The 27,013-nt window shown below is 37.4% G+C and overlaps 3 protein-coding genes across 8 annotated transcripts; 2 read left to right on the top strand and 1 right to left on the bottom strand.

Annotated features, from left to right (window-relative positions):
* Positions 1-8: 8 nt before the first annotated feature.
* oclnb (occludin b) lies at positions 9-8,975 on the top strand. 2 transcript variants are annotated; one of them, XM_079605908.1, is made up of 9 exons: positions 9-243; positions 2,936-3,064; positions 3,228-3,885; positions 4,100-4,267; positions 5,753-5,859; positions 7,250-7,351; positions 7,508-7,679; positions 8,019-8,060; positions 8,233-8,975. In XM_079605908.1, exons 2-9 carry the CDS (start codon positions 3,021-3,023, stop codon positions 8,329-8,331), a joined length of 1,392 nt encoding a protein of 463 aa, XP_079462034.1. In that variant the 5' UTR covers positions 9-243; positions 2,936-3,020; the 3' UTR covers positions 8,332-8,975. The 2 variants fall into 2 exon arrangements, with proteins under 2 accessions (XP_079462034.1, XP_079462035.1); XM_079605909.1 differs by having other exon boundaries at positions 104-243; positions 7,253-7,351.
* A 154-nt stretch (positions 8,976-9,129) lies between these two features.
* Positions 9,130-16,872, top strand: gtf2h2 (general transcription factor IIH, polypeptide 2). Its single transcript, XM_079605622.1, has 15 exons — positions 9,130-9,461; positions 9,695-9,772; positions 9,862-9,898; positions 11,105-11,191; positions 11,275-11,325; positions 11,410-11,464; positions 11,550-11,655; positions 14,234-14,324; positions 14,403-14,490; positions 14,584-14,691; positions 14,959-15,022; positions 15,639-15,742; positions 15,838-15,940; positions 16,015-16,054; positions 16,315-16,872. Exons 1-15 carry the CDS (start codon positions 9,406-9,408, stop codon positions 16,423-16,425), a joined length of 1,179 nt encoding a protein of 392 aa, XP_079461748.1. The 5' UTR covers positions 9,130-9,405; the 3' UTR covers positions 16,426-16,872.
* Positions 16,873-17,467: 595 nt separating this feature from the next.
* erap1b (endoplasmic reticulum aminopeptidase 1b) lies at positions 17,468-26,903 on the bottom strand. Of its 5 annotated transcripts, XM_079605621.1 has the most exons (20): positions 26,589-26,903; positions 25,333-25,847; positions 25,106-25,244; positions 24,808-24,942; positions 24,552-24,672; positions 24,316-24,470; positions 23,573-23,686; positions 23,298-23,429; positions 23,078-23,209; positions 22,863-22,946; positions 22,607-22,764; positions 21,907-21,986; positions 21,329-21,512; positions 21,044-21,200; positions 19,932-20,116; positions 19,667-19,828; positions 18,777-18,917; positions 18,613-18,694; positions 18,312-18,507; positions 17,468-17,596 (listed from the first exon to the last, which is right to left on the bottom strand). In XM_079605621.1, the coding sequence occupies exons 2-19, from the start codon at positions 25,824-25,826 to the stop codon at positions 18,337-18,339; spliced, it is 2,826 nt and encodes a 941-aa protein (XP_079461747.1). In that variant the 5' UTR covers positions 25,827-25,847; positions 26,589-26,903; the 3' UTR covers positions 17,468-17,596; positions 18,312-18,336. The 5 variants fall into 5 exon arrangements, with proteins under 5 accessions (XP_079461747.1, XP_079461745.1, XP_079461744.1 ...); XM_079605619.1 differs by lacking the exon at positions 17,468-17,596 and having other exon boundaries at positions 18,085-18,507; XM_079605618.1 differs by lacking the exon at positions 17,468-17,596 and having other exon boundaries at positions 18,085-18,507; positions 26,464-26,698.
* Positions 26,904-27,013: the final 110 nt, after the last annotated feature.

Raw genomic sequence — 27,013 nt, forward strand, 5'->3', positions numbered from 1 at the left:
TGAAAATCAATATGCAAATGAAACGGGCTCGTCTTGCATCTGTCACACGTTGAGGGCGTGGCTACACCTGTGCTTTCAGTGATGTGTTGTTGTTAGAGAGACGGCAAGTCAGTAAAACTATCAGCGGGTGTTTCCTGAAGGAGGCTGCGCGCTTTCAGCTCCGAGAAATAAAGTGCGTCTGTAAAGAGCGAGGAAGAGTTATACACATATTTTCCAGCTTTGACTGCTTTCGAAAGGAATAAGGTGAGTTATCTTGATACGATTAATTTATTAATTTATTTAGGCTACTCATATCTATTTTGTTTGTTAAATATAGCCCTAGTTGACTTGTAGGTTTGTTAAATGTGTTTTACTGATTCGCACAATTATTTTGTTTTAGACATGTAAATAGTAAAGCGTCTATCATGTTATTTGTGTTCTTTGAAAAAAGCATGGTTTTATCCTTTATTATTTTGTGTGTATGTGTGTGTGTGTGTGTGTGTGTGTGTTATTGGGTTACAAAACTCCAGGTGCCAGGTACAGGTAGGCTATTCAGGTATATTTTTCGAATCTGCATTTAGGCTAATCAAACAGGAGTAGGCTACTGACGATAGGAAGTGCTTTAACAAACTTTGCTTAGTCTGTAACTGAATATTTATTGTTCATTAGATCTCAAACGTTATAATATTCTCATATTTATTTGATACAAATTAAATAATTTGAGAAAAATCTGCTACTAATCCCTACACATTAATTAGCCTAATTCAAAATTAATTAATACAGTGATAGTCAGGGTGTTGATGTTACACCCTGTCCTACACGATCAGGGTGTGAAGTGAATCAATGTGATTTCACCAAGCACAACATGTGCCTGGATGTGCCCACATTCCAATTAACCAATCAGATTTGAGGGACAAGTTTACAGTTTGTGCCAAGTTTAAGCTTACAACCAGGGTTAGGTGTTTCTACACCAGTAATTTCCCCTGGTTATGGATAGGTTTAGGGGTAGGGATATGGTAAGGGCTAAAATTTTCGGACAGGAATGCTGTTCCAGGATCAACAAAATATGTGGACACATTTGAATTAAATCCAGTATAATTGGAAACATCCATCTCTTTTTGGCTACTCCTGTTAGGGTTCGCAACAGCGGAATTATCCGCACATTAAACATAATTGGAAACAAGTATATAAATTCATAAAACACAGACAACCAACTCTAAAATCATGTTTTACTCTCTCAACAATTATGGCAAAAGTTTCCCATTTTGTGCAGTCTTTGTGGGCCCAGATGAATCACTTCTCAGCCATATAGTTTTTTTTTAATTCGATTAAAGATGTGAAATGAATGTATAATTCAAATAATCTTAATTTAGATCTAGGTCTGGGTTTATAATTGTACACTTTTAAAACGAATGTGTTAAAAGCAACACACCCTGTGTTAGTTCTTGCCTCCATGTGCCATGAGGACAACACATTTTGTTACTTGCTCAACCAGTGTTATTTCTCTCAACACAGTTAAGGTCTTTTACACATTTGTGTCAGAGATATACTGTTTTTGACCAATTTAACTAAAACAAAAAAACATACAGTATTTCACTTAAATATATTAAAACCTATTTTCTACATTGCAAAGTTGCAATATTCTAACGTTTAACGTAATTTTAAACAAATTTATACCTTGGATTTACCAAAAAAAAATTTTTTTTAAAGAAATTATGTGAAGTGGTCTTATATCAACATCTTTAACATTAATAATTTTGTATTTATTTGTTCTTTGGATTGAGTGAACGTGAAAATATATCTGTAATAAGATTCTCAGAAACACTGAAACTATTTCCTTTTCACAACTTGGAACTATGTGTAAAAGTTGACAAAACCAAACCAATTTAGTCAGTCTTTGTTGGTACCATGATGCTGATCATCAACTTTCTCTGTCAACTCAGGCTTTGATCCTGAGTTCACAGAGTCATGGAGTTCTCTCAAGTCACAGTCTAAAGCAAGCACACAACCAGTATGACAAGTGCTACGTGTGTTGATATCATAGCCACAGGCATTCATGTTTTCAACCAACAGAACCCTTTCCCCAAAGATACAAACATGACTGGAAAACATTTGGGACAGTGATTATTTCTGTAAGTGGACTGCCAGATTTACAGCGAAACAAAGTCTGACCATGATTCTTGTAGGTTAGGCTATGTCTTGTAAATATTTATAAAATTACACAAACCTGGGCTTGTCTTTTTAATGGCCAATGCTTAAATCTTTCTTTGTGTCAGTAATGAGTCATACAATTATGCTTTGGTATCTGACTTGTATGGATATAGTCTTGAATATGTTATGGTGATCAGTGACTAGTATCAATTAGGGGTGTAACAATATATTGTTTCAGAATATATCACAATACAAAAATGCAACAATATGTATCGTGAATAGTGGCAATATGTAATTCTGTATTGTGCATCGTTCAACCAAAATGAAAATTACTGTGAGAAAACATTCTGAAAAAAAATATTAGTGTCCTGATAATGCCAAATGTCTGATGTTACCAGTAAAAATGGGCCTACATTATTTTAAATGTATCTAGTCAGTGAAAGTGCAAGCATATTCGTCTAAAATAATTCTGTATTTTCAGCTTCAGAATCATGAATATTTTATTTATTTATTCTGGTGTCACCATTGTCCTGTGCATTGGGTTATCATCACCAAGTCTAAGCCTGTTTGTTTCCACCCCCATTGTAATACCAAATTTATCATTTTAATCAACAGTAAAAAATAAATTGTTAACCTTTTACCATATGTCTTGGAGTATCGCGCAATAGTATTGTATCTTGAGTTCAGCGTCAAGATACGCATCGAATCGTGACACGAGGGTATCGTTTCACCTCTAGTATCAGTTGTATTGACATGTATCTGTCATTAACACCTGGGTTAATTCATTTACCTTGCTTTCTTGCAGTGTCACCTCTGTGTCCAAGGAAAACTTCTGTTGGCTTCTATCTCACTCAGATCACCCTGTGACGTTTGTCCAGGAAGCTGACATCATGCCGAGAAAATCAAGTCGCCCTCCCCCATATGGCGACAGACAGTAAGTTGCATTTTATAGAGTTTGTAATCATCAATTTTCAGTAGAGACAAGTTTTCTTCAATGACTCCTCACTGATGGTATTATGATCTGCATTTTTATTAAAAAACAATCAGTTAATATGTTCCCTTTTACTTATCCATGTTGTTTCGCTTTATTCTTTCAGTCACCACAGAACCTCCCGTCGCACCCATTCTTACCACCCTGATGATATGCTTCACTTTTACCGCTGGAAATCACCCCCAGGTGTGATGAAGATTTTGTGCATCATCATAATCATTATGTGTGTGGCTATGTTTGCCTGCGTGGCCTCCACACTTGCATGGGACTATGATGCAAGCAACATGGGGCTTGGTGGTCTTGGGATGGGTGGCTCTGGTGGAGGGTACGGCGGTGGATATGGAGGAGGTTATGGTGGGGGTGCCGGAGGCTATGGAGCAGGAGGTAGCAGTGGGGGTCTCGGAGGCTATGGAGGAGGCACGTACATGGATCCGAAATCAGGCAAGGGCTTCATCATCGCAATTGCGGCAATCACCTTTATCACCGTGCTCATCCTCTTCATCCTGGTGGTGTCGAGGCAGAAAACTGCACAGTCTCCCTTATTCTATCTGGCCTCCATCATCATTTGTGCCATCCTGGCTGTACTCATGCTCATCGCTAGCATCGTGTACCTGGTTGCTATTAACCCCACTTCACAGACATCTGGATCCATGATGTATAGCCAGATATTGCAGCTGTGTGCACAATACAAGAACCAAGATCAGGCCTCTGGGATCTTCCTCAATCAATATTTATACCACTACTGTGTAGTGGAGCCTGAAGAGGTGAGCATGGGCAGTCTTCATAATCTAGTATTTGTTCAGTTCAGGTTGGTTATTATCAGACGCAACTTAATTTGTTTCTATTGTGCAGAAATGCAAGTTGAGAGTCAGCTTTTTTGATTATGCAAATATAGAATATGTCTGCCACATTGTCCTCTATATTGTGATATATTTTTTGGTGCTATTAAAAGTGTTATTTCTTTCTCTTCTCTACAAGGCTATTGCTGTTGTTCTTGGATTTCTGGTGGTGGTTGGGTTGATCATCCTACTTGTATTTGCGGTGAAGACCCGAGGGCAGATGAGGAGATACGGCAGGGACCGTGTTCTGTGGTATGATGTGAAGACCATCACCGATGGCCTCACTTCTCAAGGCATTGGGGAATGGGTAAGAAAGTTCACCTGTTGTGTTCATTTTAGTTTGTGATTTTAATCTTTCAGTACAACGCATGGATTCATGAGGTCATGAAATGTAATACTTTTTGTAGGTCTTGGGTTGTACTACTGCTATATATAGCCCAGAATGCTTCTTGATGCTTGTTGTCTTGTTTTCAAGAGTTGTGGTGCCTATAATTGCTCCACCTTTTTTGGAGAATTGTTTGTCTGCACTTGAGCATTGCTATTTAAGACTCTTCCAAGAAGAGAAGTTTCAGAGGAAGATACAAAGGGTTTTTCATGTCTAGTTTCTGGGTGTGTCCTCTTATGGACTTTCACTTGATGGAAAACATGATTATGATCCAAAATTTCATGATGAGATGCATGGAAAACTTAACAGTGACTTAAAAGTCTGTGAATTGGTAGGTGGCAATTGTTAGACAATTGTGAAAAAATACCATCTTCTAGAGTTATTGGGTCAGTCCATTGGCTTTGTTCTTACACAATTCATTGTGTGAGCAGTGGTAGTTTCGTCCTTTATGTCATGATGGTATTTGTGGAAGTGGCAGAACCGGTTCTGCCTGCCTTTTAATGTTTGTCCAGACTGTTTACCATACAAAAAGGCTGACTGCATTGGGGAAACAGAGACGCTGAAGTAAAAGAGGCATACAGCAAAACACTTAAATGAGTTACAGACTACCAAATGATGGGTGAAAATATTTTAAGATGGCAAATGTTGTCATGCTGGCTTTTATGCAAGAGTGGCATATTATAAAAAATGGCACATTAAATGCATATTATGTGTCTAAGTCTAAGTTTAATTAAAATTAATAAACAGCTGAAGGGTGAACTGAATACTTCTTACTAGGGATGTCCAGATCCGATCACGTGATCGGAAATCGGGCCCGATCACGTGGTTTCAGACTCGATCGGAATCGGACGTTACCTTCCGATCAGGACTCGGATATATATGTAATATGTAATAATGTAATATGTAATAATGTAATATGTATATATATTCTCATTATTTTTTAACACATCTATAGTTATGTGATGGCACAGAGTTAGACCCTTTTGACTCCACACAGAAACAGCAACGTGTGCGGCATGACATCACTTTGTTGACATCACCAAAAGTGAAGAATTTATGTTATTTATTACTTGATTGTTTAAGCTACCTCACAGAAGTGCTCTGTTTGTTAACAGAGTTGTTGAATGTTAAAATAAGGTGAATTAAATAAAAAATAAGGAACATCCTGGATCTGTTTTTTCGCTCTTCTTTATTCTTTTTGTATGTATGTATTATAGAAGTATCGGATCGGGACTCGGTATCGGTAGATACTCAAAATCAAATGACTCGGACTCGGATTCGATGGCAAAAAAACCTGATCGGGACATCCCTACTTCTTACATATTTATTGTACTGTGTTTTTGCCTAAAGTAAAGTTTCTTTAAAAATGTCCAGATTTGAACTCAGTCTTTCCTTGTTTTTCTTCAGGTTAATAATGTGTCTGGAGATCCAGAGGCTTTTGTCAATGACCCCAATGACAAAATCAGTGTTGCACAGCCAATGGTTTACAGCCAGAAACCAATTTACCTTCCAAGGTAGGTTCTCTCAGTGAAGAGCAGAAAATACATTACTTATCGTCTTTCTGTAGACTTTGTTCAATGGATTTTTTTCTGTCTGGATTGGGCTTGACCGTTTTAGAATATGATTGGTTCTATACTGTAGATATTAATTATTAAAGGTGTGGTTGATTATGATTTCACTTTTCTAACTTTAGTTTGCGATGCTGTTTGAGCATAAACAACATCTGCAAAGTTACAACGCTCAAAGTTCTAAGGAAGATTTATTGCTTTTAAAGAAATCTTTTTTTAAGGACTAAAACAAACGGCTGGTAGGGACTACACGACATTCATCCTGGGTTAGTGACATCACTAACCCTAACATTTACATAAGCCACGCCCTCAAGAACATGCAACAAAGGGAGCATGAGAAGAGTTAGAGTTGTAGTCGAGCACATTTGTGAGTCTGCTCAAGCTGTCGCGTCCGTCTTTTCACATGCAATACAGTACGTAACACTAATAGCATGTCACTCTGTAGGCATCTTACAACAGTTCCCACACAAACAATTTTATAGATTATCATGGCAGAATATGCTAATTAAAGATAGTTAACTCCACATCAGCAACATAAATTCATCAACTAGCCATTCAGAAACGTCCTGTTGCGTTCCACATGTTGTCACTTCTTCTTGAGTCTCTCCATCATTGTCCGACTCCAGTTTAAACATAAAAGGCAGAACAGTTTCTAACTTTTTCGTGCATGTCTGTGTGAGGTCATTGGAGCTGCTAACACATGAGCTGATGAAGCTCCACCCTCTGTGCTGGGAGCAGCAGCGAGCTCATTTGCATTTAAGGGGACACACACGAAACAACGCGTTTTTACTGACCCTCAAATAGGGACAATTTTAACATGCTGTAAAAAATCATCTGTGGGGTATTTTGACCTAAAAATTCACATACTCACTCTGGGGACAACAGAAACTTATTTTACATATTGCAAAAAGGGGCATTATACCACCCCTTTAATAGTGGTAAATTGTTATAATGACAATATCGTTATGCAAATTTATTTGATTTAATGATAAATAAATAAAATTACACAGTCACATGTTGTTGGCAAATGACCATCTCTGTTAATAAGCAAAGTGAGCACAGACAATGATTGGCCTAGGTCAGTTTAGCTTGTCACTAGACTAGATGCCACAGAGGAATCCAGGAAATCTTGTCCCTGTATGAATGGGACCTGATGGGTTTTGTTTTTCATGAACATGAATAACCAGTTCCACCACTGTGAACTGACTGAAATTACAGAAAGCTTTTTTTACTCTATTGGTTGCAATGAAGATTGTAACATCACACCCAAGTTATTAACAAAAGTTCTATTGATATTATTATTTTTAATTAAATGTATCTTCTTCTTTTTTTTCAGTAGTGGTTCTGACTTGACCAGCTCTTTGAGTGGACTGAAGGGCAAACTAAGAGACTATGACACTGGAGAGTCAGGAGATGAGCTGGACACTGATCGTGAAACGTGAGAGAATCTTTAGTTCTAAGTTAAAGTTGGTAGTATTGGAGCATGTACTATTTTTTTATTTATATATATTCTCTGCATTTGTGACTATATAATCAGTATCACTCTATTCCCATTTTTCTCCTCTACCTCTATTCCACGCTGTCTTGCTCTTAGTGAGTATCCTCCCATCATTAATGAGCAGGAGAGGCTTGAGTACAAGAGAGAGTTTGACAGAGATCACATGGAGTATAAGCGTCTTCAGGCCGAGCTAGATGATATTAATCAGGGCTTGGCAGATGCAGATCGAGAGCTGGACAGATTACAGGAAGGCAGCCCACAGTTCCTGGTATGTGATCTATAAAAGTTAAAACAGTTCTTCTAAAGTTTGCATCTCTTTCATTCTTCTACTCTTATTATGCAGATTTTGCTTGATCTGCTGAGCTCCGCCTGTCTGTCACAATAAATTAAATGCCTACGGTTATGAGTGGCAAGTCTTATACTGTAGTATAATGTCACTTAATCTCTATTTTTCACAGTATCTCTTCCACCTTTAAAAACAGCAACAAATCCTAATTTGAAAATGATCTCTATATATTCTGATATTATTATTATTATTATTATTAGTAGTATTATTCAAATATGTTATAATAATATATATTACTCCTGATTTTATTCTCTAAAAAAGGATGCCATGGATCAATACAACAGGCTCAAAAGTTTGAAGAAGGTAAAATCTTCACAATCTTTCATAAAATTTCAGATTAGAATATTTATAGAATAATGTCATGATTTGTCACAGCTGTTAAATTAACTATTGTTTATAATGAAGTTGCAGATACTAATTATGATAGAAGTGTATAGGTGTAAATATAAATGCTGACCTGTTACCTTTCTCACAGTCTGAAGACTATCAGATGAAAAAGAAAAGGTGTAGACTGCTCAAGAGAAAACTCTCCCTCATCAAAAGAAGGGTCAGCGACTATGACCACAGACAATAAAAACCTGGCACTGGAAACTCAACAAGGCACATTGTCACGTGATGGTTTTGCTTTGGGACTTTATCTGTATTTCTGTATTAAAAATCTGTATCATTGTATTATCAAGAAAATGTATGGCTGCTGTTTTATACAAAGGTTTTTGCTTTTGAGCCAAACTAAACTTGATAAAAAAATATTGTGGTTTCTATGAAGTATTTTTTTTTTTTAAAAAGCTAGATGCTGTTGTCTCATAACCTTTTATCTTTTTGCTGTAGTAATTTTAGACAAGCCAAGGTTAATGTATCTTAAATATGAGCAAGACTGTGACCACTTTTTGTTGTAGCTTTAGGGATTTCCAAGCAAAGACATTATAATAAAAGTTGTTTGTTATAATGTTTATTGGATTTTGTTTTTGTTTTAACTGATTGATTAATCTGTCACCATAGCAATATTCCCTGTTGTTGTTTTGTAAGTACATACCTAGAGAATGGGTGTGAATTAAATTACAATTGTATAATTAGCCTCTTTCAGACTATTATATAAAATATATATAGATAATTCATTGTTGAGCAATTTTAATGTAGCAAGCAATGATGTTGAATGCAGCCTACAGTAGCCTACATTTTGTGTTGTATTTGTGTTCGGAAAGTAAAGCTATTCAATTTAAAAATGTCTTTTGTATTCATTTAAGCTTATAAAACTAATTAAAGGGGGCAACAAAAAGCTAATCATAACCATCAAACCTACGTTTTATGGATATATCATAGACTGTACAATATATATATATATATATAAATATACATGGAACACGTAGGACCTCCCACAACTCGGAACTAGTGTTTGCATTTTGTATCGGGGGACATAACAAATCGACGTACAAGGGAACTGTTGTTTTTAGGTTTTTATAGTTCACTGAGCAAGCTACATATCTCGGTAATACAAAAATCCAGTTTTTAGACATTTTGCTCTATTTGCTGTTACAAGGTACATTTAAAAAATATATGCAACATAAGAGAGAGTTTCAGAAGAATAGTTCTGACAACATTCCCCCCAAAGAAAGCTAGCAGTCTGTAACGTTAAGAATTCTACAGCATCATGGATGAAGAACCAGAGAGAACAAAACGCTGGGAAGGAGGATACGAACGAACATGGTGAGAGACGTTGAAAGTGCTTTATGCGTGTCTTATTTAAAAATATTTATTTGAAAAAAAAATCTATGTTTACCTCAAATAGCCAATCAGACGCAATTTCTGTAGTAACTGATATTTTAGGAGGAACTGGTTTAATATCTTTAAAGCGCATCACAAAACTGTCAACCAGTGTTATTTATTAAAGTTCATGAGAGCACATATTCTGTAATGACCAGTTGACGTGTCTCTGTCAGGGAGGTGCTGAAGGAGGATGAGTCTGGATCTCTCAAAGCTACTGTGGAGGACATTCTTTTCCAGGCAAAGAGGAAAAGGTGCAGCACTCAAATGCAGAATATAAACATCAGTTTTCTGATTGTATCATGGTTTGATACTCACTTACAGTCTGTCTATCACATTGCAGAGTGTTTGAGAGTCATGGACAAGTTCGGCTTGGGATGGTAAGCTGCAATTTACTGGCCTCCATATAGGGCTGGGCGATATGGCCAAAAAAAAATATCACGATATTTTTTTATATATCAGTCGATATCGATAATTATCGAATCTTTATTTATTTCAAGTTTAAAGACAGATTTGTACTCCTAAGTGAAAGCTGTAGAAACCAGAGCGTTGTGTTTTTAAACTACTCTTTATTGTCAGAACATATCATGACAAACACTTGACAAACAGGGGAACATTCAAAAATCCGAGGTAGAACATTCAAATATTTGACATTTTTCCTTAACAAAATAAATATCTTTATTTCAGTAGTATTAGCTTGAGTTAGGATGCAGATTTACTTTATACAATTTATGTTCATTAACAAAAACAGTAAAATCTGTTAAAAAAAGGTAACAACATTATTTATATTTGGTAAAATGTAATATTCTTTAGTTTTATTAAAATGAACCATTGGTCATCCAGCATCATGCATTTAGATCATGATAACCACAGATAAAATGTAACTTTATGGTTTATATTGTAACTTTATGGTTTCTATGTGAGAATGGTATTTATGAAAACCAGTAGCCTAAATACATTATTAAAAACTGTAATTATATTCCATTAGTCCTTTAATACATTGTCTACATTAATAATATTATACAATTCAATATATATATATCCCACATTTCATGGTGCAGTTAATATTACTAGGCTAATGTTACAGTAACGTTAAATCCGTGGTAAATGATGGGAATGTGTCGACGGAAAAGCCTTCTGACTGTATCGTTGCGCACAGTGCTTCTCCTGTTCGTCAGCGCGGTCTCATCTGCCTTTAAACTGGTTTAAATCACTGAGACATTTTGTGTTCCTCGCTGAATTCAAGCGCTCTCACTGGATCTAGTGACCGAGACCGATCAGAGTAAACGCGTCTGCTCGAGGGAGCTCGCGCTGCCGTTTGGACTTTGAGCCGAGCGGATAAACGGTCCGTGTGGCGCGCGCGGTTCAAATGAGATTCGTTCCGCTTTTGGCGCAAAAACATTATCGAACATTTATCGAACTCTTGATATCGTTTTATCGAGAAAAATTATATCGCGATAATTATCGTTATCGTTTTATCGCCCAGCCCTACCTCCATAGTTATAGCACTATTTTATTTATTTATTTATCTCTGTTTACTGATCAGCAACTGATCATAAAACCACATAAAATTCCTCCAAACCCAGATGCGGCACCTTTTTGTGATCATTGACTCATCTAGATCAATGGAAGATCATGACCTTAAGCCCAACAGGCTGACCTCCACCCTGAAGGTTAGTAGCACTGCATCTATAGTGAAATATGGAAGCCTAACATTATATGAAATCTGTCAAAATTGCTCTTTTACATTCTTCAGCTGATGGAGTATTTTGTGGAGGAATACTTTGACCAGAATCCAATCAGTCAGGTAATGCACTTGACTCTGTGTATCTGTCTGTGAGTTTTCACAGAGTGTGCAGCTTCTGTTAACTGTACCGATCTATCGTCAAAGATAGGGATCATTACCACCAAGAACAAGAGGGCGGAGAAGCTCACTGATCTTGCAGGTTGATACATTACTATTATGTTTGCATGTTTTTATGAGGTGTTCTTTATTATCATCATCAGTTCACATTATTTTACTCTTACTAGGGAACCCTAAGAAGCATATAGCAGCTCTGAAGAAAGCTGTGGACTCCACATGTGTCGGGGAACCATCCCTCTACAACTCTCTCAACGTGGCTATGCAGACTCTGAAGTAAGGCACATGTCAGCAGAGAGGTTAGAGGGACGTTCAGTGCACTCAGGAGTTATGTTTCCATCCAATGTTGCAAATTTAAAGGTACACTATGTAACTTTTGGCACTATAGCAGTTGATAAACAAAACATGCATCTTGCGGACGAACATTGTAGCCGAAGCTACTTCTCTTTATGTATATGACGAGTCACGCAGGTACTGAGCTACTGTGCAGCGGTTGTCGTCCCACCTTGTCTAAAATAGTCAGACGAATATAGATACTTATTAAAGGTAGTCATTCAGGATAAGACAAAAACACGGTTTGGAAGATGGAATCATGATGTGCTCACTCGCTCATAATGAAAAATGTAAAAAATAAATAAATTTTGAACAAAAAAAAGATGCATAGTGTACCACCTGTAACTCATGCACAAACATTGGAAAATATCATAAAACATTCGTGAATAAAGCACTGTTTCCATCCTGTGTTCAAGAGAACAAATTTGCACATAATTAGAGCAAAATATTTTAATTTTTTTTCATACATCATAAATTACTTGTGCCTCAAATCAGACGAAACGCAATACATTTTTGTCATGTTATCTTGCATTCGAATGTGGTTGGTGTTTGGGAACACAATCTGGGAGGTAATTATACCCAACCATTTTGATGATAGACTCGCATCGAAGGATTTCTTCAGTAATTGTTTTTCCATCATAGTTTATGCTCATGTCTTCCTATCGGATAAGAAAAAGATTCACCTCAATTGACCGGATCATTTTTAGAATTTATTTATGTGCATCCTGGCGTTTCTATCTTCCTGTTTTTTTGCAATATACCTTATACAGTCATGGCCAAAATTGTTGGCACCCCTGGTAAATATGATCAAAACTGGCTGTAAAAAATAAATCTGCATTGTTTATCCTTTTGATCTTTCATTCAAAAAATTGCCAAAATTCTAACCTTTCATTGAAGCAAGAGAATTGAAAGTGGGGCTAAATCACATTATGAAATAAATGTTTTTCTCCAAAACACGTTGGCCACAATTATTGGCACCCTTTTATTAAATACTTTTTGCAACCTCCTTTTGCCAAGATAACAGCTCTGAGTTTTCTCCTATAATGCCGGATGAGTTTGGAGAACACCTGACAAGAGATCAGAGACCATTCCTCCATACAGAATCTCTCCAGATCCTGCAGATTCCCAGATCCATGTTGGTGCTTCTTCTCTTCAGTTCAGCCCACTCATTTTCTATAGGGTTCAGGCCAGGGACTGGGATGGCCATTGCAGATCTTGGTTTTGTGCTCAGTGACCCATTTTTGTTTTGATTTTGATATTTGTTTTGGATCACTGTCGTGTTGGAAGATCCAAACATGGCCCGTTATAAGATTTCTAGCCCCGGCTGTTAGGTTTCGATTTTTTATCTGTTGGTATTTGATCCAATCCATGATGCCATGTATCTGAACAAGATGTCCAGGACCTCTGGCAGAAAATTAGGCCCACAACAGTAAAGATACAGCAGAGTATTTCATTTTACACATGGGGTACTTTTTTATCCCTGTGTGCACCAAACCCATCTTAAGTGTTTGCTGCCAAAAAAGCTATTTTTGTGGTTCCTCTGTCCATAGAACGTTTTAAAAGTACCTGACACTACTGGCACTTCAAACGGGACGGGTTCTATGGTCAGATGAAACAAAAAAATAGCTTTTTTGGCAGCAAACACAGATGGGTTTGGTGCACACAGGGATAAAAAAGTACCCCATGTGTAAAATGAAATACTCTGCTGTATCTTTACTGCTGTGGGCCTAATTTTCTGCCAGAGGTCCTGGACATCTTGTTCAGATACATGGCATCATGGATTGGATCAAATACCAACAGATAAAAAATCGAAACCTAACAGCCGGGGCTAGAAATCTTATAACGGGCCATGTTTGGATCTTCCAACACGACAGTGATCCAAAACAAATATCAAAATCAAAACAAAAATGGGTCACTGAGCACAAAACCAAGATCTGCAATGGCCATCCCAGTCCCTGGCCTGAGCCCTATAGAAAATGAGTGGGCTGAACTGAAGAGAAGAAGCACCAACATGGATCTGGGAATCTGCAGGATCTGGAGAGATTCTGTATGGAGGAATGGTCTCTGATCTCTTGTCAGGTGTTCTCCAAACTCATCCGGCATTATAGCAGAAAACTCAGAGCTGTTATCTTGGCAAAAGGAGGTTGCAAAAAGTATTTAATAAAAGGGTGCCAATAATTGTGGCCAACGTGTTTTGGAGAAAAACATTTATTTCATAATGTGATTTAGCCCTACTTTCAATTCTCTTGCTTCAATGAAAGGTTAGAATTTTGGCAATTTTTTGAATGAAAGATCAAAAGGATAAACAATGCAGATTTATTTTTTACAGCCAGTTTTGATCATATTTACCAGGGGTGCCAACAATTTTGGCCATGACTGTATGTTGTTGACAGTTTAGTTTTAGTACTGGATTTGTACCCACAGCTGTATGCTTTAAAGTTGTACAAACATATACACATCGTCTTGATCATCTACATGTCCCTTTACCGCAGTAATATCTCATATCTCTCCTTTCATGCAGACACATGCCAGCTCATACAAGCAAAGAGATCCTGGTTATTTTCAGCAGTCTCACTACCTGTGACCCAGCCAACATCTATGAGCTTATCAAAGTGAGTTTGAATGAATTTAATAGCTGCTTAATGTGATGGTTTGTAAGATTTGTTGAATGTGTTTTAATATATCAACAGACTCTGAATGGTTTGAAAATCAGAGTGTCTGTGATCGGCCTGTCAGCAGAGGTTCGAGTGTGTACTATTCTCACAAGAGAAACCGGAGGTTGGTAGTCTTACTTTTATATACAGTTACAGGTTTTCATTTGTCTAGGTTTTTTTAATTTAATTTAATTTTTTATTCTGCTTTCCCCAACAGGAACATACAATGTGATCCTGGATGAGAGTCATTTTAAAGAGCTTCTGATGCAGCATGTGAAGCCTCCTCCTGCCAGCTCCTCCTCCGAGTGCTCCCTCATTCGCATGGGTAATCACTGTCATTTTCACCATATTTAAACATGCTGAAATGTCTTGCACTGAGTTGAAATTATAAGTCTTATTGCTGGTAGCTAAAAAGCGTAATCAAATTAGCCTAAGTACTTAATAAATGTGTAGAATAATTTAATTTTGATTATGTTAGTCTTCACTGCACTTTAATGTAAAGCTTTTCTAGGAAATAATGTATCAGCGTAAGCTACAATATATCATTTGTATTCTTTTACAATATCTTTAATGCACATAATAATTTGCTTAGGTTTCCCCCAGCATGTCATAGCCTCCATGTCTGATCAGGATGCCAAACCCTCGTTCAGCATGTCGTGAGTAAAGATTAAAGATGATCATGTTTTTTTTTTTTTTTTTACATTTATATTTATTTATCATTTTAAATCTGTTTCTAATGTTACATTTGTTTTACCATAGTGTAATAGTACTATAAATTAGATTTAATGTTTAAAAGTTTGGGGTCGGTAAGATTTTTTCAATGTTTTTGAAAGAAGTCTCTTATGCTCACCAAATCTGCATGTATTTGATCAAAACAAGGCCTGGTTCCACAGACAGGGCTTAGATTAGGCCTTAGTTCAATTAGGACATTTAAGTAGCTTTTATAAACGTGCCTAAGAAAAAAACATTACTGGTGTGAATCTTGAGACAAAACAATGGCACTTACATATTTTTTAAGATATATCAGTACAAATTGCTTTCAGTTAAAACCGCTCTAACATGCATTTTAGTCTGGGACTAGGCTTAAGCCTGGTCTGTAAAACCAGGGGTAAATTTTACAATTCAAAACAACTTTTATATTTCAATATAATTTATTCCTTTGATTACTCCAGTCTTCACATGTTCCTTCAGAAATCATTCTAATATGCTAATTTGGTGTATCATTTTTCAGATTTAATGTAAAATTTTGTTATATATTTTGTAATATTTTAGGCACCTAGACAGCACTGGTGAGCCAGTACTCAGTCTCGGCGGCTTCTACTGCCCACAGTGCAGAGCTAAATACACTGAGCTGCCAGTGGAGTGTAAAGTGTGTGGTGGGTCTCAGCATGTCCCTTTTCTTCAGTCTTTACAGTAATCTTCAGAGAGCATCGATGTGTTCAGTTCTCAGTCTGTCTTCTCTCTGGTGCAGGTCTGACTTTAGTTTCCGCTCCACACTTGGCCCGTTCCTTCCACCACCTCTTCCCCCTGGAGGCCTTCCAGGAGACCCCACTGGGGGAGTATGGGGGAGAGAGGTGAGCTCCGCACTCACTGTGATCGGTCTGTCTCGTTTCAGCCTGTTTCATAGCGCTAATCTATGTCTTTTCAGGTTCTGTGAAGCTTGCCAAGGAGAGTTGAAGGAAAAAAGTGTAGGTTTTTCCATTTCAAATATTTAGTAATGTAACATTTTGTAACATTAAGGCCTGGTTCCACAGACAGGGTTTAGATTAATTCAATTAAACGTGCCTTAGAAAAACGCATTACTTGTGTGAATTTTGAGTCAAAACAATGGCACTGACATATTTTAAGATATTTCAGTATAAGTTGTTTTCAGTTAAAACATCTTAAACATGCATTCTAGTCTGGGATTAAAATAACATTCCGCCTGATTGTTTTCTCCTCCCTGCAGGTGTTTACTTGTCTAGCTTGTAAAAAGGTGTTCTGTGTGGAGTGTGATCTCTTCATACATGACACACTGCACTCCTGTCCCGGCTGCATGCAGACTGACGGCACGTCCTGATGCAAGATGGCCTGACTACAAGACATCTCTGTGTGAACTTAAGTACAAATAGAAACTGAGAGATGAAGGAAGCCCTCAGCCACAGAATTAGACTCTCACTGATTGTCAGTTTTGAGGGTTAAGGTAATGAAAGCCAACAATCAGTTCTTTGGCATCTTTGGTTTTCTGTTTACATGCATCAAGCTGTAACTGTATGTAGGGGCGCCCCCTATGGGGGAAAGAGTCTCACTGACTGGACCAAATGAAACAACTGAGAAAAACATTTTCCAGTGTCCTATTTTGTATTTGTAATAGACTTAACATGACCGCTGTTTCTGTTTTTTGTACCTTACATGCCATGTTAATGTACTTCCCTTTGCTCATTAATTTATGAGCAAACCTGTACAGGACCAGTTTAGACTATCTGTTTAAACGAATTAAAAACTTTTCAAACATTTACAGTTTTTTATTCGCTTTGGTACTATTTTCACATGGTGTACATTTTCAAAACTCTTCGTACAAAACTCTAAATGGATCACACTTGTAACACAGCTAGTCTTTCTTTCAAGACCTGATCCCTTGCTTTCATTAGTTATACACATTTTCAGTCCAAATAATCATTGTTTTAAAACACATTATTATTGTAATATGTAAAGAGAACCTTTGGTTTAATCACCGAAACACAACCGTATGATCTTATCATTTAGTACTTTTAACAATCAGTTATTTTAATAGGAAACAATGCAATATACATGTTTCTCAACAAATCATCCTCGTTGAAGAAATAATTACAGTAACACAGGCTTCAGATGCTACATTAGAAAATACATTTTCATTACCTAACTTACATAACATAAATACATAATGTCTGTAATAGTATCTATTCCGTTAGATAAAAGATGTTAAAAGGTGTGATGAAGTATGACACGGCCATGAGGTTTCGTGCTAGAGCAGAGCATGTTCTCACTGTGCCATATGACTGAATCCTGTTGTTGACCAGTTGACCTTTATAAGGGTGAGTTACAGTAATGCGACAGTCTCTACCATGGTAATCTGTTTACAGTATTACATGGCATACTGTAATGTAAAATGCTGTATTTGATGCCATCTGTGTCCCTTCGGATGCATCTCTGATCAATCTGATGTTACACAGTCATTGACTGTTTCCTCTCCATGTTCACAAATTGCAAATCTGTCACACACACACACACACACACACAAACAGAACATCATAGTTATCTAAAATAAATTGTTTATAATGTAAAAAGAATTCATTGCATTCGGTTATCGCTATTGAAAATTGCAATTAGAAAGTATCTATAACGTTCTATAAAAGTACCAAAAAATTCATTGATTAACCATTAAGATCAGAAACTATTATTTTGTGTTGTGAAAAGAATACTTTGTGATTTTGTGTATTGTACTAACAAAATTGAAACCATGCTGAAATGTTTGAAAAAAAGTGTACATTTATGATCTGTTGTGATATTAGTACGAAATCTACGAATAGTTTTGAAAATGTAATGTGAAAATTGCGCCAAAGCAATTTAAAAAAACTAAAACAGCACAGATTGCATGGCTTATTTTTGCAAACTATGAATGATTGCTGGTATATACATTTGAAGTGTTGGAGCATAAAGTTATGCTTTCAAGAATTAAAACAGGTAATTGAAAGGACAAAACTGTATTAATGACAAAATAAAAGATATAACAAAGTTAATCCAATCCAATAAGCTTTTAATTTCAATACTACAGGTTGGGGACCGACGAAAATCTTAAATTCTACCTTTTTAAGAAATGGGACAGCTATTCAAAAATATTTACCCTGTATTCAGAAAATTCAGAATCACACACTTTTGCACACCAAAGTTCTTATCAAAATTCTAAATTCAAAAAAATGTATACACCTAAGACATTTACAGTACAAGTGCTTCACAATTCTGTATTCTTGCACTGGTCATAGTATCTGTGCAGCCAGGCCTTCAGTAGAGGGAGGTTCTTGTCCATCCAGCGAATGTTCTCTTCTATGTTCTCCAGGGCCTGCTGAATACATCTCAGTTCTGCTCCAGTTTCAGCCCGCAAGGAACTGAAGAAACTACGAACCTGACGGAGTAGAGAAACACGCTCTATGTCAAGCAATAGTTTTCTGATCGCAAACTGATGAAAGCTTCTAATTACTTGTTGGGTTCAATAAAGAGAAAAACCTACCTCAGCTAGCATTTCTCTGGTGGAATACTGGTTGGTCACTCCTACTACCATGTGTGAAATGGAGTGTGAGCCGAGATCAAACCTAAAAACAAAAGTTTGAAGTCATGAAAGGGCTATATACCACTATTATATAGTAGACTAGTTACCACTAGTGTGTGCCTCACTTCTTAATCAGGGAGTCCCAGTTAGCTTGTAAAAAGTCCCATGCGTGTTTATAGGCCTTAGGATTTTTACTGACTGAGGTTACAACATACGGCAGATCCTGAGTCTTCATCACCTCTCCCATCAGACTCTGCTCCATCATCCTGACAGAAAGAAAAAATTACATTAGTGATCATTTGTACATATTTTATTGTGAGACTGACACAATCTGTCAAACTGGTGTCTAAATTGGTGCCACTTAAGGCGAGACACTACAGGTGAATAGGGTAACATTTTAAAATAATAGATATCACCATGAAACTTCCTCAGTTGATTACTTATACAAGTTCATAAAAAAAATGTATTACGAGTTTTTGAAATTTGTTTGTTTAATTATGCAAATTATGCATTATCTCATTAAATATGCGCACTTTTGCATATATTTTCGGTAGATAGATCTGAACATATGATAAAGCCAGGTGCAAAATTATTTTTTCATTTTGATTACACAAGATGAAAAAAGATGTTCAGAGGGATTTCAGGATATATGCTTTCATTACCTAGGAAATCAAAATATACTGTCCATAGCCTTAAAAAATGTATTTTCGCCATATTTTTTTTATTAAAATGTCACATAAATCAGGCCAGGAATTATTTATTAACAAATCCCTCTGAACAGAATCCCTCAGAATACTGATACGTGTATAACTGGAAAATTTGGTGTACATAGGTGCTACATAGGCTGAGATGTTTATACTGGAGAATGACAAAAAACTCATTTTGAGAAAAAGGCATTTAAAAATTTGTATTTGAAGACAAATAGCCCAAAATCTCAAAATTGACCAGTGAAAAAAAAACTGTTTTTGCCTGCTGTGTCTCGCCTTAAGCTGATGTGTATATATAAATGCCTTACCATTTTAACTTGTGATCGAGAGGGCTGGTCGTGAGGGCCATCTTGATCCTGCTCTTGATCGAGACGTACATGGACTCCTTGTACTTCTCAAACAGGAACTCCCAGCCATCCTCAGTCCGGGCGCCAACAGAAAACACAGCCATAGTAACGTCATTGGGAAGACTAGAGGACGGACAAAAAAATAAAATGTCCAAAGTTTTCTTAATCTTCTTAATGGTAAGAGTGTAAAGTGTTTCAGAAGGGAAAGACAAAGATGGCCTCTGACCTCATGTTCCCATCTGAGGCCCTCCACTTGTTGAAGAGCTGGGTGGCGGTGCGGACACAGGGAGGATGACCCCGCACACAGCCGAACAGGAGGAGGTAGCTCCGCATCATCCTCTGAGACACAGAGCCGTCATCAGTCCACGACTGCCGGTCTATGAGCTTCCTGAACAGCTGCAGTATGTAGCCCTGGACCACAGAGAGAACCAACATCTGTTACACGTACACACGTACAGCATGGAGAGTTCATTTTTATTACTCATTTCATACGCAATGGTCATTTAAAGTGCTTTACTTAGGCATTATAAATAGAGAGTTAACAAAAACAAAAGAAAAATCAAGCAAATAAAAATATTATAGTGATTCATGAATACTGGATTTAAAAAAAATCGCATTATCAGATTTGTACTCACAAAGAGCAATTTCTAGCCATTTAAATCTTTTACAGCTTAGCATAACTAAAAAAATATATATTTACTACAGACATTTCCATCACATTTTTGGAACTTCCAGGACTATTTTAGGCCTGAAATCACACAATTTTTCCAGATTTTCCAAGAACCTTTCAGTTTCCACAAAAATATTAAGCAGCACAGCTGTTTTCAACGTTGATCATAATAAGAAATGTTTCTTCAGCACCATATCAGCATATCTGAATGATTTCTGGAGGATCATGTGACACTGAAGACTGGAGTAATGATGCTGAAAATTCTGCTTTGTCTCTTTGATCAAATAAATGTAGATTTGGTGTGCATTACAGATTATTTCAAAAACATTAAAAAAACCTTTCCGACCTCTAAGCTTTTGATTTGACAGCACTGAGATTGTACTAAATGACATCCTGTTATAAGGATAGTTCACCCAAAAAAAGAAGATATTTTAAAGAATGTCGGTAACAGTTGATGGGGACCCCATTGACTTCTATAGTATCTTTGTGTTAAGAAAGAAACTCATACAGGTTTGGGTGAGTAAATGATGAAAGAATTTTAATTTTTGGGTGAACTATCCCTTTAATTATATGAATCATGAAATGTCAAACGAATTATAACTGATTCTCAGAATTGCTGAGGGCCTGAATCATAAATGAATGAATCCACAAGCCAGAAGGGCACTGACCTTCATCTGGTTTTCCAGCTCCACCATGTCTCTTTTCTCCATCAGTTTGTACAGAGGCACAAGCTCACTGAAGCCCTGTGTCACTGGCATAATCTCAGTTTCTTTGCTTAGATACAGGGTCAGGTCTAAAGCCTTATCCAGAGGAAGCTGACCAATACTGTCCAAAAACACAAGGTGTTTAAATCAACCAGGGCATGATAAATTGGCAACACTTTTATTGTTCAGTACTTTTGATCTACTTGTTTGACTCTTGATATGGATATGATATAGATGAGGAGGACTGACCTGACCAGCTGGAAGGCGTTGTTGATGAGGCTGGCCCGGTCGTTGCTGCTGAGCGCCGTGTGATTGTGTTTGAGCAGCCTGATGAGGTCATCCCAGCCAGAGCCCTCATAGTGCACGATGTAATATCCACTCATGTCCACGTTAAACTTGATCCAGTCCACCTCCTCCGGCAGATACAGCACGTCTATGACGACATACACAACAATCTGTCAGAATTCAGCGCTATAGGGTTTTTCTCACAGAGATCCCATTCAAGAACCATTCTGGATTCCCCAAAGAACCTTTCAGTGAAGAACCTTTTTTTTTCTTGGTGTGAAAATTTGTAATAATCTGAAGATTTTTTTTCCCACTATAAAGAACCTTTTGTGCAAAGCAAGGGTTCCATGAATATTTTAGGCACTTCATTGAACCATAGATGCCAATGTCGCACATATACTTCAGTGCTTTTGTGTTGTTTAGAGACGTGAAGACATTTCAAAAACTTCAAAAGTAATATAATTCAATTATTATGAAACTATATATTATATAACATTACTAAAATTAGTAATACTGTCACATAACGGTTTTCCAACAAATACCTGTTTTGGTCTTAAGCAGGAAGCGGTGCACTGTCGTTGAGCCACTGGTAATGTAAGTCAATGGAACGTGCCACAGGAAGCTGTAAACAGCAAAAGATCAGGAACTAAAGATTAAGCCAAACTTAAAATCAAGTGTAAAAAAAACAAAAACAAAAAACACTGAAAAGAAATGTAATTATATAATTCAACTTCCTGTGAAAAAAAAGCAAATGGAAGTTTTCATTTTAAATGAGAGTTCATGATTTGTGGAAACATGAGTGACAGTGAGAGTTGAGAAAAATGTAACAATGCAAATTAGTACAGATCCAATGTGTCTCCTGTGAGATACTGTTGCCGAATATCCTCCCTAAAGGAGACATTTGTGTTACTGTGAGTGATTTCACTTTGTAAATGATTTATCTCTGCCCACATACAGGGACAACATTTAAAAAAATGATGTGTGGAAAACCGTGTCAAAAATAGTCAACATTCTGAGTGACTTGGGATTCATGCATTGATGATCATTCATCTTGTTCATGATATGATGTATTATTCACTGCGGTCCCAGTGTTTTTTCAGCAAGAAAACTGCTTGCATGTCAGAAGAGAATGACATCTTATTTTGACCTGCAATACATCTCAATTGTGATCACATTTTCAAAAATATAAACCCTAAACAAATCATAAAAATATCACTGTCAATTTAGATACTCGATAATAACCTGGATGTTTGTGAGGTGTCGTCACTCTTGAGGTAGCGCTCTTGACTTAGTCTGACTTCGCGACCTTTGACCTCCACTGTAATGAGTGGGAAGCCCTCCTGCAATGTCCATGTCTCCATCATAGCCTTAACGTCCAGCTCATCCTCAGAGTGCCATTTCTAAGAGACACAATATCACAGAAAAAGAAATACATCACAACACCAGTTAAAAACAGTGTCTTAAGTGTTCAGATTAATGATGTGACCAATCAACTCACAGAAGATCCAGACTGTGAGCCTGAGCGCCGGCAAGACTCTTCACCCTTCAGTCTGCCCTCGTCCAGACCATCAGAGTCACAAACCTATAACAGAGACATTGAAAACCTGTTAACGCTCACAACACTGAGTTTGCTGAACAACAGTAAATGTGACCGCATCTAATGAATTAGCTCATACTGTAAGCATTTGCATTACGCGTGCAACTTTTACTCACATTGGTCAGACTTTCCCACAAGTTACTATTGACTGTGTTCTGGTAACTGTAGCGTTTCAGGTATCTCACGATCCCCAGCTTAAAGTCCTCTGGGGTCAGAAACTCTCTCAGCATGTTCAGAATACAAGCCCCCTGAAATGACATTCACAACTGTAACATGCTTTTAAAAAGCTTGAAAAACAAGAAAGAAAGAAAAGTTTTCACTGGATTTATAATGCACCTTGTCGTAGGAAACATCATCAAACATTTCCTGTATCTGAGCGGGGTTCTCCACCGGTGTGGACACAGGGTGGGAGGAGCTTAAGGAGTCCACCTCCATAGCCTCAAAACACTTCCCCAGGAAATAATCCTCCTGTTGCACAAACATCATTGGGGTTCATTTGAGCACAAATCTTCATCCAACTCTTGCTGAGTGCTTTTAAAATGGTCATTATGGAAATAAAAACTGAAGGAAACAGTCCTTCAGCAAGGGCCAACAATTTTACAAAAACTTACAACTTGCAGTTCAGGATTGGTGATGTTAACAGACACAAACTCCATGAACTTGGCAAATCCTTCGTTCAGCCACAGATCATTCCACCACTGCATGGTCACCAGGTTACCAAACCACTGACAAGAACAGACACAGAATGAGCCATTCACTGATAAACCACAGCAACAGGTCACTTACTACAATCATTACTATAAAGGCCTCTTCACACCAAGAGTGATAACTATAAAGATAACGATAAAGATATAGTTGTAAAAATCGTTTTAAATTTAAAAGAATAGCAGAGTCCACACCACAACTATAACATTATCCAAGGGCGTAGATTTGGTTTGAACATTGGTTTCATGTGATCATGGTATAAATTTTGGGGGGGTTGTAATGCATAGATTTAAATATTGGGGGGGGTTATCTCCCCCCCAACCCCCCCACAAATTACGCCCATGACATTATCGAGAAACAATATCATTGGATTCACTTTCAGAACAAAATTTTTTTCCCAGCTGATAAACAATAAAAACATTGTCAGCCAATCAAAATCTTGAGCATTTAAAGTGCCAGACGATAAAACTGAACCACATGCTTAGAACGGTATCATCCGCTGGTGTGAATGCAAATATAGTTATCATTATAGTTATCATTCTTGGTGTGAACAGGCCTTAATACCCCCATTACACACACACACACACACACACACACACATACACACACACACACACACACACACAGTTAATTAATGTCATAATGTCACCTGATGCGCCAGTTCGTGAGCGATAACCATTGTGATGCCCAGTTTGTCAGAAGCAGAAGACTTGTTGGGGTCGAAAAGAAGGGCTGATTCCCGATAGGTGGTCAGACCCCAATTCTCCATCGCTCCAGACTGGAAGTCTGGGATAGCAGCAAGATCTACGGAGTAGATTATATAAATGCTGAAACTAGAAATCTGTAATTTGCATGTTAAGCAGTAGACAAGAATGTGCAGCTAACCCTGTTTGGGTAGAGGGTAAGGAATGTCAAAGTAGTCATCATAGAAGTCAAGCAGCTTCACTGCAGCGTCCAGAGCAAACTCTGCCTGGTCGATCTTCTCTGGCACAGCATACACCGAAATCTGAATTCACATCAAATAAATGCTATTAGCAGGATTGAAAAAAGTGATAAATGATGGAGGTGGGATCTTACAGTACATCAGGGCTTTGTCATTAACTCAGTGGTCATAATGATCTGAGACGGATTGTCTTCTAACCTGGACTCCATGCTGGCTGGTCTTGCTGATAGAGAGAAAGTCGGAGACAATGAAGGCCACCAGGTATGTGCTCATCTTTACACTCACATCAAACTGGTCCTCAAACAGGCCGCCTGGCAGCTCTAATGTTCTCAGCTGGAGTAAAGAAAAAAAAGAAAGAAAGAAGGGTATGCTTAACAGAAGAATCAGAGTCTTCCCCTGGCAGATTAATAGTGCATGTCGCAGTATGATTTATTCAAGCTTTACAGACGGAATATAGAAGGATTGATCAACAGAGGTTCTATAGATATTACAGCACCTTAGGCATGTTTGAGAGGGCAATATGCTTTGCTTCTCTGCGAATCCGCACGGTAAAGTTAGCTTTGAAGGCCGGTTCATCAAAACAGGGAAAGGCTGCTCGGGCACTAGTCGCCTCGAACTGTGTGGAAGCCACAACCCTGAGAATGTGAATGACACAATAACAGATTATTATTTCAAAATAAATAAAATAAAATAAAGTTGAGGTGTTTACATAAGATTTCTCACCTGACGTCTCCCTTGATGGTGCGGTATGTGCTTTTGTAAAATCCATGAAAGCTTTCAGAAAGGTTAGCGGCAAACTCCAGTTCAATTGAATATACATGGCCTCTCTTCAGCAGTGCATTATCAGATATAAGTGCAATCTGCTGGAAGTATGGGTACTCTAGCACCTTTAAGGGCTGTTGCTGACTCATACCTGAACTTAGCAACCTTGCATTGAAGATATGAATATCCTTGCTGTGCAGTATTATAGACTTGGTGTCTTGATGCACCTCAATTTGGATCTGTACCAATCCAGTGAAGTCTAAACTTGTGAGGTTGGGGTGGATAAGGAGATGGTAATGAAGGGGAGATACTGTGTCTGGAAGTCTCATTTTGTTCCATGGGAATGGTTCTCCATTGCTTGATGTGGGGAATATAGTGCGCTCTTGAGTGACAGCAGCCCAAAGGTGAATGATGGGTAGGGCTATGAGATTCACAAGCAGAGCAAAGCGACTCATGTCTAGTACTACTCGGAAGTTCTGTAAAAGGTAAAGGTAAAAATGTATTATAAAAACAATGATCATACAAAACAAGCCAATGAGCTCAACAAAGACTGAGTTCTGTTTAAAACTTTGGTACTTTTACTCGGTGCTTAATAAGGCTGTTTACTGTACATTCACATGTTCTACTTTTGTTAGTTGCAGACATGATTATGCTCATAAAACAATTTACAAAACAAATATTATTTGTACTTATTATTATTTGTAAAGGGTCATGAAACACTAATCTACAGTTTCTGAAATGTTAACAGAAGTATGTATTGCAAATGCACAATCATAAAAGACAATGTTACCAGCACCTGTTCATTTAGAATGTAGAAGAACATTTGGAACTTATTATGGCTATTTCGTCTTCCGGGTTTAAATGAGTCATGTCCTGCAGGCTGCAGTAAAGCCGTAAATATTTCCAGTTCATCAGCTCACCGTTTTTCAACTAGTCGCGCGTGTCCGAAAGAGACGGTTCTGGCTTATTCAACCGATTTACTGAAAATATCCGACTCAAAAGAACAGGCACGGCGAATGCAGTCATTTAGCAATATAATCTTTTTAAAAATTCGTTGTAATAAATGCATTCGGTGATGGGCTTAATTTGCACCTTGTGTGTAAACTGAAACGGCATTGCGCGTGCAACACACATAACCCAATGTCATAACATAAGCACGGTATTGTCACGTGCGATAGATAAAGTTCAAGTATATCTTTATATTACAGAATACTTACGATTACGAACTACACTTGTCAGGTAAAATCCTCGATCTGTTAAAAAAAGAATCCAGCTATATATGGTTTAGCTGAGCACATCGAATCAATGAATGTGAAAGTGAAAATACAATTCTTCAACATTTGCATCATGGGAAGTTGTTTTTATTTTAATTAAAGGCGCTGCACTAGCTGAGTAACAGTAGGATTAAAGAGGTCAAATTAAGATAAATAAAAAAACTAAACAAAACACGAGTAGTTTATGTTAAATCGCATACAAAGTGGCATCCGGACGCATGTTGCCAGATCCTCTGCCTCAGTTCCCCAGTCTGTGGAACTGAACCTCCAACAGATGATGATAAATACACAGATTTTGAAACAAACATACCAAAGTATTAGATGAAAAAAAAAAATGTATGTAGTTGTCATTCTGTCTTAATGTGGAT

Source organism: Phoxinus phoxinus (assembly GCF_949152265.1).
Source record: "Phoxinus phoxinus genome assembly, chromosome: 3".
In the NCBI taxonomy this organism is placed as follows: domain Eukaryota; kingdom Metazoa; phylum Chordata; class Actinopteri; order Cypriniformes; family Leuciscidae; genus Phoxinus; species Phoxinus phoxinus.

Excerpts from the sequence above, each read along its gene's own strand:
- erap1b (XM_079605618.1), bottom strand. The coding sequence starts at position 26,505 with ATGTGTGTTGCACGCGCAATGCCGTTTCAGTTTACACACAAG. Across the intron at positions 23,687-24,315 it reads CTCACGAACTGGCGCATCAG|TGGTTTGGTAACCTGGTGAC; the intron begins GTGACATTATGA and ends TGTTCTTGTCAG. Across the intron at positions 21,987-22,606 it reads GACACCTCACAAACATCCAG|CTTCCTGTGGCACGTTCCAT; the intron begins GTTATTATCGAG and ends TGCTGTTTACAG.
- gtf2h2 (XM_079605622.1), top strand. The coding sequence starts at position 9,406 with ATGGATGAAGAACCAGAGAGAACAAAACGCTGGGAAGGAGGATACGAA. Across the intron at positions 11,656-14,233 it reads GTGGCTATGCAGACTCTGAA|ACACATGCCAGCTCATACAA; the intron begins GTAAGGCACATG and ends CCTTTCATGCAG. Across the intron at positions 15,023-15,638 it reads AAACCCTCGTTCAGCATGTC|GCACCTAGACAGCACTGGTG; the intron begins GTGAGTAAAGAT and ends GTAATATTTTAG.
- oclnb (XM_079605908.1), top strand. The coding sequence starts at position 3,021 with ATGCCGAGAAAATCAAGTCGCCCTCCCCCATATGGCGACAGACA. Across the intron at positions 4,268-5,752 it reads CTCAAGGCATTGGGGAATGG|GTTAATAATGTGTCTGGAGA; the intron begins GTAAGAAAGTTC and ends GTTTTTCTTCAG. Across the intron at positions 7,680-8,018 it reads AAGGCAGCCCACAGTTCCTG|GATGCCATGGATCAATACAA; the intron begins GTATGTGATCTA and ends TCTCTAAAAAAG.